General features: G+C 31.2%; 1 protein-coding gene across 1 annotated transcript; it reads left to right on the plus strand.

Annotated features, from left to right (window-relative positions):
- The first annotated feature begins 1425 nt into the window (after positions 1-1425).
- LOC124820604 (monocopper oxidase-like protein SKU5) lies at positions 1426-5754 on the plus strand. The gene is made up of 9 exons (XM_088109829.1): positions 1426-1826; positions 2064-2173; positions 2263-2533; positions 2665-2803; positions 3378-3744; positions 4025-4390; positions 4471-4549; positions 5061-5260; positions 5364-5754. The coding sequence occupies exons 1-9, from the start codon at positions 1686-1688 to the stop codon at positions 5464-5466; spliced, it is 1776 nt and encodes a 591-aa protein (XP_087965955.1). The 5' UTR covers positions 1426-1685; the 3' UTR covers positions 5467-5754.
- Positions 5755-15370: the final 9616 nt, after the last annotated feature.

The following is a 15370-nucleotide window of genomic DNA, read 5'->3' on the forward strand; positions in this document are numbered from 1 at the left end:
ATTTTTGCGTGTATCAATGATGTTTAACTCTGTCAGATGTTACTAGAAAAAAGATAAGGCCACGTCAGGTAATCATCATGTTATATATATCACATGAAAATAAATTTATTCGAATTGAAGAAATATTTTTTTTTAAATATTTACTATCTATTAAATTAAAACAATTTTACGGGAATTGATTCACAGAGTTCATACATTTTTATTTTCATTTTGGACCACAGGTATTTATTTTCATTTTTTTATATCTATTGTATTCTGACACATTTTCCAAACCTTTATTTATCACTTTCGGAGCACAGAATCACCGTTTTTGTTTCATCATCCAAAAAAGACAGTTGGATTGTGCAAGCTTAAACTTGTGTGATAAAATTTGTGCCGACTAATTAAAACAATAATATATATGGTGATATATTTTTACGTTTATTTATTTGACACAGTGTAAAAATAAAATAATTATAAACAAAGAAAATTATGTTTTTTTTAAAAAATAAAAGTGTTAAAATGAATATAAAAATGTATATCAAATTATTAATTTTTCGATGAGTTAAATTTGTTGTAATAACAGGTGAATTATAATGTGATAAATTTGAGTGAAGAAGTGTAAAATACTGATTTTAAGGAGAATTTGAATCAATAAATCTGGAACCAGTGAATGACAGAAAAGATATTATTACTTTTACTTGTAATACCGGTATTCTTTGCTGCAAAACCGTTTTCAGCTTTAACTAATTAACTGACATAAGAAGAATAAGAGTTGTAATGTGGTGAAAATAAAAATCTGTATTAAGAAAAGGAAAATGGTTGAGAGGCATAGAGGTGTGATTGAACACTTTACATGGCTGGACTCACGTGGTCTGCATCATGATGATGATCAGGGACCGTTGTGGTAAGTCAAAACGAGAAAGCGAGGATTAAACGGTAATTACGCTGAACAGAGTGTTGGCCCCACTCCCTCGAGTAGTGGGCCCACTAGAAGAATGGCTCCCGGCTGGCAAGCATGTGGCGCTTTTTGCAGAGATCCGACCGTTGCAACGCAATTTACGGCGTTGCCACTAGCAAACCAAAACGGAAAGTGACCCCTCCATCAAACACCAAAATTAATTAATTATTATTTAATTCATAATCGAATAAAACAAATTGCCGATGCATATATACTGTGTCCCTTTCTTAATTTATAGAAAAACAACACATCACAAAGAACGCTACGGTCCCAACAACGGCTAGATGCACAATTTTATTATATGCCTTTGTATGTTTTTGTTAAATAATTCAAATTCTCATATTTTGCAAATATATTATTTTATATTAAATAAAAGGTATGTGATGATTAAGTTAAAATTAAAATTGTAAAATAAAGTTTTGTACAGTGAAGAAAGAAATTGAGAAGGTGTGAACTGGCTACTGGCTGTCATATTAGGTTGAGGTTGATCGGGTGTATGTCTCCTACGTACTTACCCTTTTTCACACCACACCTCACATTGCTGCTGGATTAGAGTCCTTCTTCTTCTTCTTCTTCTCCTCCCACTACCCTCTTATTTCTTCTCTGTCTCTACTCTCTACCACTCTCAAACTCTTCTTTCTAAGTTCCTTTTGATAATGTAAAATCAGAGGAAAGGAAAAAGCTACGCTGCTAACTTGCCTCTAAATCCTTTTTGAGGGAAAGAAAACCCTGAAAGTTCCACACAATGTCTTCTTCTACGGCTTTCTTCTTCTTTCTCGTCAACGTCTCCTTACTTCTCACCCTCTCTTCCGCTGCGGATCCATTTGTTTCCTACAATTTTGAGGTCTCTTACATCACTGCCTCTCCACTTGGAGTTCCTCAGCAGGTTCTCTTCTCTCTCTTGCTCTATGTTTAAAATCTCCAGCTTTACTTCCAGATCTGCTTCATGGGACGCTTCTAGATAGTAATGTCGTACTTTAATACTTTGCTTAGTGAAGGGTTGTTGTTATGTGAGTGCGGTTACCAGGTGTTTGTTTGTTTGACTCAGTCACGGTTTGGTAGGTGGGTGGAGCTACGGGATTTTGGTGCTGCCTCTCATGTCTTGTCTGCATTGTTTTTGCAGGTCATTGCTATCAACAACAAATTCCCGGGTCCTACTATCAATGTGACCACAAACAACAATGTTGCCGTCAATGTTCGGAACAAATTGGATGAAAGCCTCCTCATTCATTGGTATGTTGACTTCTTGTTCAGCTTCAAATCTTCATAAGGAGCTTAGATTTGTTTACTGAGCTCAACTTTATGGAACTTTCTCGAGACAGGTCTGGGATTCAGCAGAGGAGGAGTTCGTGGCAAGATGGTGTTCTTGGCACGAATTGTCCCATTCCTTCTAAGTGGAACTGGACTTACCAGTTTCAGGTCAAGGATCAAATTGGAAGCTTTTTCTACTTCCCTTCCCTTCATCTTCAGAGGGCTGCTGGTGGATTTGGGGGTTTCATTATAAACAACCGACCCATCATTTCTCTTCCTTTTGATACCCCATATGGGGACATTGTCCTTTTTATTGGAGATTGGTACACCCGCAACCATACGGTTAGTGTGATAGTTGAATTTTTTTTGGAAACTCCTATTTTTACGAACATTACTACAATTCAGTTCATACTGGTCAAGTAAATCATAACACGGGTTAAACTATTTGTTACTGGTTCTGCGTTGGAATGTAGGACATGAGGAAGGCCCTAGACGATGGAAAAGATCTTGGCATGCCGGATGGTGTTCTCATCAATGGGAAAGGCCCATACCGATATAACGATACACTTGTTCCTGATGGCATCGATTATGAAACAATTGAAGTCCATCCTGGTAGGTTCTTAGAAAATTTAAATTTAAATTTGTTTTGTAGTTTCTCTAATGTTATGCTTCTTTAGGAGTATAAACGAGGAATCCTTGACTAATACGCATGTCTGCCTTGTGAGAAAAACAATGGGCAGAAAGTTAGGAAAAAGCAAGCAAAGTCTGTCTTATTATAGTGGCGTATATAAGTTTTGTTTGGATAAATTTTTCTACAATAAAAGAAAAATGTAAAATGAATGGATTTTTTCTCATAAGCTACAATAAACTCACACACTCAACTTTTCCAGACACTTCTCTAACTTTCCAAAAGATGAAATGTACAAGTTAATTTTAGCTTATAAGAGAAACATTTTATTTTACTTGCTTTTTCTTTTTCTTAAGAAGTGCATAGGAAGAAGTTTATCCAACGCAACTTGGTACGTTGATTATATCTGTTGTGTATATGTTTATGATATTTGAAAGGAAAGGTTCTTGTGGTTGTCACCGCTCTAGCCATTATAATTTGTTTCCTTGGATGACTTTGGCTCCAGTGTTATGTCATTTTTTATAATGATTTTGATGGTCATCACATGATGCACAACAGGAAAAACTTACCGACTTCGTGTACATAATGTTGGAGTATCAACAAGTCTGAATTTCAGGATCCAGAGTCATAACTTACTTCTAGCAGAGACAGAGGGGTCTTACACAGTGCAACAGAACTACACTAGCTTAGATATTCATGTTGGGCAATCTTATTCTTTTCTGGTAACCACGGACCAAAATGCAAGTTCAGATTACTACATCGTAGCAAGTGCCAGGTTTGTGAATGAATCACGTTGGCAAAAAGTTACTGGAGTTGCTATCTTGCGCTATACAAATTCCAAGGGGAAGGCGCATGGTCCTCTTCCACCGGCTCCTGATGATCAATTTGACAAAACTTACTCAATGAACCAAGCAAGATCCATCAGGTCTGTGCTGCAATTTTATGTACTCGTTTGTTTGTGCTTCAAACTTCAATCTTTAGGAATACTGTCAAATGAAAAATCAATTATTCTTGGTATTAAGTTTTTCTTTCTCTATTGTTTTTGGAAGTTTAAGTGGTTAAGAAATTTTCAGACGTGTTGAGCCTCTAAATATTGAATGCTTTGTAAATGAAAATATGAGACTTTCATATATTATTATTAGTGAATGATTCCACTAGAACATATGTAGATTAGATTCTGAAATTTCTTTTTGTTAACTGTGCAGATGGAATGTATCAGCAAGTGGTGCTCGTCCTAACCCACAAGGGTCTTTCAGATATGGTTCCATCAATGTGACTGAGATTTATGTATTAAAAAATAAGCTACCTGAGAAAATTAATGGGAAGAGGCGAGCAACTGTCAGTGGAATATCTTTTGTCAATCCTTCGACTCCAATCAGGCTTGCTGACCAGTACAAATTGAAGGGAGTATACAATCTAAATTTTCCCACCAAGCCTATTACTGGACCACCTCGTGCAGAAACATCAATCATTAATGGAACCTATAGAGGATTTATGGAAGTTATATTGCAGAACAATGATACCAAGATGCATACCTATCACATGAGTGGATATGCATTTTTTGTAGTCGGGTACAAACTAATTCCATATCTTTTAAAGTTCGATTCCATGTTTCAGGAACCAATAACGCAACTCAATTTGTTGCTTGCAGGATGGATTTTGGTGATTGGTCTGAGAATAGCAGGGGCACATATAACAAGTGGGATGGAATAGCTCGCAGTACAGCTCAGGTATAGTTTTATCTTAGATTGTGTGTCTGACTCCTCCTGAACACTAAAATCATTGAAACTTTCATATTTTCAAAAGCTGTCAAATGCTTCACTAGAACTTCTGTGCTGTTCATACCACGAGTTCATAGTTAGTAGTTTCACATTCTCACTCAGGCTCCTGGAGAAGTCTTTGATTCATGGAATTTGAAAAATTGGAACTTTTTGCTGCAACTGTAAATTTAATAACTCTTGTTTATCCTGTAGCTAACTCACGTACTAGTTTGGTCATGCAGAACTCATAACCTAGGATGAAATGTAGAATTGAATTGTGCCATTAATATATGTAATCTGTGTTCTCTACCATTAAAATTTCAGAACTGATGTCTTTATCGTAGCTTCCACAATTGGTTGTATTTTCAAAGTTTGTTTTTCACATACGTACCTTAAAATTAACTGGTGCTATATCATTCAGCATCATGATTCGTAAAAGTTATAATCTAACATTTGTTTGTTTCCAATGTCTCTCATTCAGGTTTACCCTGGAGCATGGACTGCAATTTTGGTTTCCCTTGACAACGTAGGAGTATGGAATCTCAGAACAGAAAACCTTGATTCATGGTACCTTGGTCAGGAAACATATGTCAGGGTTGTCAACCCAGAGGTTACCAACAAGACTGAGCTGCCCATTCCAGATAACGCCCTCTTCTGTGGCGCCTTAAGTAAATTGCAGAAGTATGTTACAAATCCTTCTCCTCCAACTACCACCATTAACTTTGATTATGAATGGTTCTAATTTTGAGTCCAACTGCTTTGTTTTTGTTTTGTTTTCTTTTAGGCCTCAAGTTATTGCTTCTGCGGCATCACCAATCAATGGGAATACGCTGAAGCTGTTTTTCACCTGGCTGATTGTATGCGCCTGGATCCATGTATTCCAGTAAAGAAGCACATTCCGGGTCATCCTCTCTTAGTTGCTTGCCGGTGGACCTTTTGGCTTGTTGGTGAGGTTTGTGGTTGAGTTCTTAGTTTTGTAAGTCTTGTTTATATTATTGATCTTGCAGTGGTTTTGACTTGTATTCTTCCTATTAGCTTTTAATGCTTGTGGTTCCGAGTTTAATTTATTGGGACTTGTGATTCTTTTAATGCCTATAGTTGATGTAGTAATGACAATTAATCACACTCTCTCCATACATGTAACTTACCTGCCGACGAGATTTCCATCGTGGTCACTCCTCCTTTCATCTTTATGTTTGTGTAATTTTGTAGCCATGCAAGGGTCAAAGATGCATGGACCCAACGGAAGATTCTTCTCTAGTTGTTTTACAGATATGATCTAGCTAGCATTTCTTTAAAAAACAGAAGCGAAAAGGGAAACAACAAATTGACATAATGACACGACCAAACCGAACATTTTTCTCTTGTACGTTTGCATGGTCATTTAGCTGGATTTTAGCCTTACTGAGCTTGGTAGATGCTATATTTTTGCCTTACTGAGCTTGGTAGATGCTATATTTTAGCTTTGAAATTATTGTCCTGCACTCTTCTCTATATTCTTCATTTTTGTTATGACTATTTTTTGTCCATGAGTGGCCGTTACAACTTGTTATCTTGCCCCCAGGTTGAAAGTGACAGTCCATAAATTTTCAATCACAATTTCATCTCTCCACAGATAAAGCTTAAAAAGTCCATGACTTTTCTCAAGGGAAAAAAAAGTGAAAGAAAAAGCCCGTGCTTGACATGCATGAAAATTAACTAAAATGTGCACAATATTTGCGGATCTTGTAAGCAGTACAGTAATACAATAAATCACAAGGTCCAATATGCACATTTACTTTCTTACTTGAATATGAAAGTTTTTAAGATTTCGAAAAGTAGAAATATAATATGTAAGTGAAACATTTTTTAGAATGTAAATAATGTTGAAAACATATTTTCTATTACTTTAACATTTATTATTTAGTTAGTTGCTTGTAGACCTTTATTGTTAAGAAATAATATTCAAAATATAATTTTTTAATCAAATTATAGTTAAAAATCACATATAATGAAACAATTAATTAATTTGTGATAATTTATAATTTTACTATTCTTAAATTTTGAAGAGAGTAATTTCTCTAAAATATTGCGAATTTTAAACCCAACTCATTCTACCCATCATATATATATATATATATATATATATATAAATCCTTCCAGATAATTCCTGAAATCTTACTTGACAATTTTAGAAATAAAAATAAAATATACAGAATTTAAACCCAATATATACTTAATTATTATCAATAAGAATATCTTGACACTATCAATGTGTTTTTCTTTCTCAGCTTGGATGTAACTGTTTTAAAGTTTATTGTCACTTGAATATTATTTTTGCTTACTTGAGTAACATATATGTCACTAATTTTTGGAACCATTGGATTCTATAACGATGTTATGATTTTGAATTTAAGATTATATTTCACAGGTTAGTTGTGTAGAATTGAGTTAAATTTAAAGTTTACTTTTTAACATGGTATCAAAATCATGAATTTGATGAATATTTAAGATTATTCTCTTTTCGTTATTAAATCATCCTTTAATATCTAGTTTCATGCTCAATATATATGTTTTGACATAAGAATGTGTCCTAGAGATTTCACATTACCTAAAGATAAAATAAATTTATAATATATAAAATAGATGCAAATCTTATCTTCTAGTTTAATTTTATAAGATTGAGTTAGATTTAATATTTACTTCTTAATATAATACGATATAATTCATGTCGTATTGATTACTCTTTCACTAATGACAAATAACAGTGAACAATATTTTGCTAACGTTGTTCTCAATAATATATAACACTATTAATTACTGAAGTATAAACATGTTTAATATATCAAGAAGTTCTAACATTATTTTACAAAATTTTAATGAGAGTCCTAAACTAAAAGAATTATTACTGTATATTTGATTTTTCAATATTTTTTTTTATTATTGCCTTTCTAGATTAAGTAAAGTTGTCCAAATTTTTATTTATTTCAAGTTACCATAAACTGATTCCAGGAAACAAGTACACATATTGCATAATTGTAAGGACTGAATTACAATTATTTTTTTAGTTCAGCTAATTTTTTTAAAAATTAAAGTAGCTGCTGATGTTAATCCTTAGGTGTTAGTTTGACTGTCAATGTAAATCTAGAATAATTGTATAAATTAACCATTACTATTTGTTTGTTAACAATTTTACTAAAAGAAAAAATATCCTATTATTCACTATGCCTTATTTCTAAATAGAAGTATTTATGGACTTTTGAAATGCGTTCATAAGATCAAAATTATTTTAACAGCTATTAATATGATAGATGAAAACATAAAAATATAATTAACATTTCTTTAGTTATATTAAATAAATGTTTTGTCAATTATGGTAAAAAAAGAGAGTATATTTGTTTTCTTGAAACTATAATAATTTTTTTTATCACCCTAAATTACTATTTTCATTAACATTATTATTATTATTATTATTATTATTATTATTATTATTATTATTATTATCACTTCAATGTTCATTTTAGAAAATATATTTTGAAATAAGTAGAATATATTTTTAAATGTTTTATCTGAATTAAAGAAGAAAATAATTTTTAGAAATCTTATTCTTAAGAGCCTCGTTTAAAAAAAGAAAACAGTTTAAAAGGAAAAGAAATATCTCATACGCGAAGATTTGGAGAAAGCGTCCCATATGTGAACAAATACTGCTCCGACTATCAACACGTTACATCCTTAGCTCCCAACATTTTAAACTATTTTTTCAACTTATCAAACAACAAACCAAAACGTCAAAACCACATCATATACATACACTATCATTATCTTAAATATTCTTCTCAAATAAACCAATTTGATAGATTTTTTATTTTTAAAAGAAAAGTTTTTAGGTTTTAATTAAATTTCTTATTTACTTTTTATTAATCAGATGATGTAATTTTAATTGTGCTTATTATTGAAAATACTTAAATACCTATATATATATATATATATATATATATATATATATATATATATATATATATATTGAAATTGATGTATGTCTTTGTCAAATCTTTCAAGTTAATAATAATAAATTTGTGTCTTTTATTATTTATTTCTTTGTCATATTTATTTATTTATTGATTTCATTTGATATAGTTCTTATTAAAATTAAAAATTTATTGTTATAATAAAAATTGTAATAATTTTAATTTTAATTATAATTATTTTTTATAAGATGATTGAAGATAGAAATCATTAATTAATCCAGATAGACTCAAAAGAAAATTCATGAGATTAATTGTTTATTAGTACAATTGTTCATTGTTTCCAATTTTTAATTTTAGAAAAGTAATACACCTCAGCACGAGGCATGATGTTTATTTAAGAAAGGCTGATTATAGATTAGCATCTCCATTTTAAAATAACAACTCTTTTATTTCTTGATATAATAATAAATATAAATAATTTTGTATTGTTAATATTTTAATAAACGGGGTCGTAACATGATTAAGTTTTGGATTAAATATGTTTTTAGTCACTGAACTATCAGACGATTTTGTTTTTAGTCCCTGCTCAGAACTTTGATGGTTTTTAGTCCTTATAGTTTTGAAACTCTGAGTATTAGTCCTTAAAAATGGACGGTGTTAAGTTTTTGTGGATGTGGCAAACGGCGATGCCACGTGATCACTGATCTCTGCCTTCACTCTCTGCCATGTGGGATGTTTAACTATACTCAGAGTTTCAAAACTATAAGGACTAAAAACCATCAAAGTTCTGAGCAGGGACCAAAAACAAAATCGTCTGATAGTTTAGGGACTAAAAACATATTTAACCCTTAAGTTTTTTAAAGAGAGTCTCAATATATATATTACAATCTTGGAAAAAGAGCATTAAGTATTTAGGAAAATCTTGTAATTTAAAATCGAGGATTTGAAAAAAAAAAGTTTTGATTGTGATTCCAAATTCTACGTTCAAAATATATATATATATATATATATATATATATATATATATATATATATATATATATATATATATATATATATATATATATATAATATTTTCTAACAAATTTATATGTTGAATACGAGGTGATAAAATAAGATTTAACTCGTTAATTAGTCAAAATGTTGGATTAAATTTTTCAATTTCTCAATTCATTTTGACTATCACCCAGTCGTCAAATTAGTGAATAAAAAATGGAACGAGTAAATTGATATAATAGTTCATTATTTTTTAAATTAAATATTAAATTTTATATTATTTTATTTAAAAGATGTATAATATAATTTAAATAACATAGTATAATTTATTTTTTAATTGTAAGAACCTAGAAAATATAATATTAGAATTCATAGATGTATTAAAATAATGAGACCAAATATTTTATTATAAAATAATTTTATAATATAAATTAAATTTTCTAAACTCGTCTCATTACTTAAAACACACTCTATTTCTTTAGAACTTTTTCTCTTTACTTCTTCTTACATCTCTCTAAGTGTTCTTGCTCCTAAGTCATTTGTTTAATGATCAGGAGGTGTTTAAATGATCACAATGTCAAGGTCTAAAAACCTAATCGACCAGTCTAAAGAATAAAACACATAAGTTTCAACTCTTTTTTCCTCTTTCGTTTTTAAATATGTTTTAGAAGAATATAGTATTGTTGCATGTGTAATCATGTCTCTCCTACACATTCTTGGTTCATCTAGAATTCTAAGGATTTTGTTTGTTTGTAATTTGGTGTTTCATAGGTTTGTCTAGGTATTTATTGCGTTTCAAGCGATCAACGGAAGGTTTCTTTGAGTTAAGCGGTTATTTAGTATTAAGGGAAACTAGGGCTTGTCTTAGTTGTGATTGTAGAGTAAGTATTTCTATAACTTATAGACGTTTTAGTAAATATTGGTGTGTTTGGGTAAATTTGATGTATGCTAAATTGATGTTTTGATGATATGGTGTTATTGTAATTGGTATGATAACATGATTGTTGATGTATACTGTTATAACTGTGGGTGATAAAGATATTTTATTGTTTGAAACAAAGTTCTATTAGTTGTGAAAGTATTAACCAAGTTACTTAGATTTCAAGTTTAAAAAGGAGAGATTTTGGGGGGTGAAATTTAGAAATAAGTATAAGAATGTTCTGGGAACTGTTTTGATAATGATTTGAAACTTGTTTGGAGGGTTAGGTGGTTAAAAACTGTGTGCAGCAAAAGGAGTGGTCTATAGTAGTTGTTGTCTAGTGTTTTTAGTGTAAAAGAAGGGTTTTGAGTAGTAAAATGTTTAGGTAAGTGGTATATTCTATTTTGGAAGGTTAGAAGTATTTTATTATAATTATTAGGACTCTTCTAAGTACTAAAACAAGTAAAATCTATTATATAAGTGTAAATAGCTTCATTAGGTTGAGTTTTTGGTCTAATTTAGGGGTTTTAAGGGTTGGAAATGGAAAATAGGATATTTGGGACGAATCTGAGGTTTTGGAGAGTGCTAGTAAGTATATTTAGACTTGTTTATGCAGGTTGTAAACTGGTTTGAAAGTTTAAAAGTGTAGAATTGAAATTGGGTAGCCTGTAGGAGTGAATTTAGGTTTTAAAGGATCAAGTTGAGTTACACTAGGCTTCTCTAAGTTTTCTCAAGGTTTGTAGGGTCCAAGGGGTCTTTAGAAGTTGGGAGTGAAGTGTCAAAGGTCTGGTTTTTCATGTTTGTGCTACTGTCATGGTGTTGAGCGCCAACTCTCCAGCGTCTATGTACTACCTTACTGTCTCGGGGACGCTGAGCGACAGGCAATAGGGATGGCAAAAAACTCGTACCCGCAAGTATTCAGGGATAAAATCCATTACGGGTATTTATTATCCATGGGTAAGAGGTACCCGTAGGTAGTGAATATTAACCCGCTTGTTAACGGGTCGAGTTCAGGTATCACACTATCCGTACCCGCGGGCACCCGCTACTTGTTTGAAAAATGAAATTACAATTTTATCTCATTAGATTTTCTTTTCTAACTATTCAATCTTTTGAAAAAATGGGTCAAAGCCCAAATCCCTATTTATGGTTTTCTTTTTCAAATCAGAATAAGAAAAAAAGGAGCTGCCTCATTCCTTCCCTTTTGGTTAGTCGCGATAGTCAAAGAGCAAACCCTAAATCTTACTTCTTTTATACATTCCTTTCATTAATATTATCGTCATAAAAAAAGAAAAGAAAATGAAGTTCAACCCTAGGTGAACGACTCCACTGTCAATGTCAGCATTCATGGCAAGAGGTGGCGGCATGGTGTGTCAAACGTCTAGCATGAGTAGTTGGCGAAGGGCTACCTGCTTGGATCATGTTGGTGGGAGGACGTCCCATGGAACAACGAAGCTTCTCTTGTGCGTGCGAACATGAGAACGAAGGACTGAGTTGCTGCAACCAGCGAGGGCGACGTCGTCAGCAACGGTCTCGGCCGGCCAGAGGAGGACGTGACGCTGCTAGGGGGATGAAGGATAGTCGGCTACCGCTAGTGAAGAGACGACTGCTCTCTTTGAATTGAAGACCTTAAGGTTTGTGAGTTCTGAATAAGAAAGAAGAATATAGTCTTGGGCCAGAATTTGGGCTTGGTAATGCACAAATTGTTGGAAAAAATCGGCAAATGTTTTTTATGCGAGTATCCGCGGGGTAGCGGGATGGGTAACGAGTACAGTTTTTTACATGTGGGTCGGGTTGCGAGTAGACATTATCTGTGTCCGATTCGACCCGTTGTCATTCCTACCAGGCAAATAGAGGCTGGGACGCTGAGCGCTAAATTCTGAGCATTGAGCACTACCACACCAATTTTGGTTTTTTTTTCAGGTTTTAGAAATATCAAAATTCGGAGTTTTGGGTATCAGTTTTGGACGTATTTTAGGTCGTTTTGAGGGTTTTTTATCCTTATGGAGCTATTGGTGAGGGTTTCAAAGCTGTTTTCCTTACCTAAATATGAGTATTAAGGTGCCATAAAGAAATTGTGTTGTTGTGTGATTTTTGATGACTTGTAAGAATGCTTCTAATTATTTAATGTATGATCAGTACTCTCATGTATTGGTATACTAAGTGAATGTGAAGTAATTGAAATGATTTCAAAGGTATGGAAAGGAGTTCCAAGGAGGAACTACTTGGTGTTGGTTTCAAGTATCATTAGTATGAATGCAAGGAGCTCAATCTTGGAGGTTATCTTGACACTCTAATGGTCTTTCATTGTCAAGTAGAGAAGATTGACACATGTGGTGAGAGTAGCGGAAGGTCTTAGTCTTGGATGCTTCTAGTATGATCCAAGATGTGGAACAGACTAATCTTGTGAGTATGGTAGGGTGAAACCCATTAACAATGATTTTGCAAAGCAGTAGAAGCCACCACAAGTGCACAAACCGCCATATCTTGACATTCATTTTAAGTCTGGACAGTCCATTCATATTAATGTTATGCATAAAGTGTTTAATGATGGTATATTAATATGTTTGTTGTATGTAATGTGTTTAAATGAGTTTATGTGTATCATTCTTTAATTGTAAACTAGCTTACCTTTTTATTTGTGTTTGTGTTTGTATGTTGTTGTGTTCTTTTCTTTGCTATGATCATTATGTGGATGTGAACAAAGAGAGATAAGACTTCCCTAAAACAGGTACTTGATGGAGGAGATACTGCTCTTTAGTTTTTTAAAATTAGTTTTGTAAATAGTTTTGGTTAGCCTAGTTATATACAAAGTTTAAACTTTATCTTATTTCTGAATGACTTTAAATTCTACTTTATATTTCTGTTAACAACTGATTATCTTATTATATGTGTAATGAATATATACTTATTATATAGTTAAATACAATATTTTTGGATATTATATTAATTATAAATTATAATAGAATAAATAATTAAATTAATTTATGAAAAATATTAATTAATTAAAAATATTTTTATAATTAAATTTTTAATATATATTTATAAATACATATAACAAACTTTAAAAATAAAAAATAGAAAAAGAAAATTTAAAACGTAAAGAACTGATAGTTAAACCTAATAAATCAAGATTTTCAACTTATTTTAGTATAATAAATTAATCCTTTACACACAAATAACAAATTAAATTAAATTAACCGACTTATGTTACATGGTTCGGAGTTGATGAAAGAGGGAAAACGCGTGAAAAGAAATAATTGAAATGTCGGGTCAATCTTGCATAATTAACAGGTTTACTACGTTTCATTGTTGGAAACAGTGTTCTGAGGGAAAAATTGCAGAGTACAGTCTGACAATTGAAGACAATATGTGAGTGGTACTGTGACGGGACATGTGATTTATGGGTTTTCTTTCATCTTCAAAATATCAAATCTTTACTTTATATTATTCATGTATTCACTATAAAATACAAATAAAATAAGATGACTTTTGAAGTTTCATAAAACTATTCTTTTAATCATAAGAAAGTACCACTATAAAAATGCTATATTTTCGCATATATTTCATAATGAAAAATCAATCTTATGCTTTATTTTTCTAACCGAGAAAAAAATAAAATTTTCATAGATCTTGAGGATTTATAAAGATAGTGCATTTTGTATTAGTACTATAATTAATACATCAAATATTAATTGTTTTAAAAAGTAAATAATACATATTAATGAATTGTAATATCGTAAATTTAAGAGTTTAATAAATAAAATAAAATATTATAAAATTGATAAATAAACCCTATAGTCTAATCATACAAAATACATGATATTAATATAATTAATTTAAAAAGTAAAAATAATAATAATAAATATTTAAAGTAGTTAAGAAAAATTATTAGACTAAAAAAAATTATCAATGTGAAATCATCATTCATCATATATGCTTCCTGTCTTTCTTATTCTCACACCAATAAGATAGTCATAACAAAAGAAAGAAACATACCAAGAAAAACAACAAAGAAAAAAGGATAAACTAATATTTACATAAAACAAACATAAAATATTATCACATCTCACTCATTCATAAAGTCAATAATATATGAAAACTCCTACCAGACTCGATTATTTTAATAGATGTATTGATATCAGACTTTGATTAGTTATGCACTTGTGATAACTTCTACTGCTCTGCAAAGTCATTGCTAATGAATTTCACAAATACATAAGGTTAGTCATTTAACATCTTTGATCAAGATAAAGTTTCTAAACTAGAACCTCTTGCATATATCACATCTTTTTTACTTGAGATCGAATAGTTATTAAAACGACATGATAATTCCCAATACTTATTCTAGATATCAATACATACACTAATAAACAAAATTCCAAAAACAAAAATTTCATATTTTAAGTACAACTCACTGTTTAAAGGCAGGTAAGGATACCAGGATATGATTATGAAATCCCTTTTAAATAATTATGAAGCTTGAATTTTCTTAGACTGTTAATAGATAAAACATCGAGAATAGGTGGTAAAATACCGAATGTGTTTTCCTAAACATCACTTCAGACGGAAGAACAACGAATGTAAATAGTATATAGAATTTGGAGAGAAACATTAAGGAACATGGTGTATATAAATAGCCGAGAAAAAAAAACACTGATATGGCATTTTGTGACTAATATAAGCAGGCCACATATACAAAGCAAGAAAACAAAGAAATCTTAAACAGAAACCAATTCTTAGTACAGAAAATGTAGGTGCAAAGCCTGACATGGCACGGAGGGACAAGACATGTTCTTTGATTTGTAAAAGGAACATAAGTAGGATAAGAGCGATGAAAATATTTTTTCTATTTTATGTGTTAAGCATGGAAATGATCTTTCTGTTTGTAATTTAGGTTTTTATTTTTTTAAGTTTGTAATTTCCTAT

This window comes from Vigna umbellata, chromosome 3 (assembly GCF_029865625.1).
Source record: "Vigna umbellata cultivar VRB3 chromosome 3, Vumbellata_1.0, whole genome shotgun sequence".
In the NCBI taxonomy this organism is placed as follows: domain Eukaryota; kingdom Viridiplantae; phylum Streptophyta; class Magnoliopsida; order Fabales; family Fabaceae; genus Vigna; species Vigna umbellata.

Coding starts and splice junctions, on each gene's coding strand:
- LOC124820604 (XM_088109829.1), top strand. CDS start 1,686: ATGTCTTCTTCTACGGCTTTCTTCTTCTTTCTCGTCAACGTCTCCTTA. Junction 2,804..3,377: donor AACAATTGAAGTCCATCCTG/GTAGGTTCTTAG, acceptor GATGCACAACAG/GAAAAACTTACCGACTTCGT. Junction 4,550..5,060: donor TAGCTCGCAGTACAGCTCAG/GTATAGTTTTAT, acceptor TCTCTCATTCAG/GTTTACCCTGGAGCATGGAC.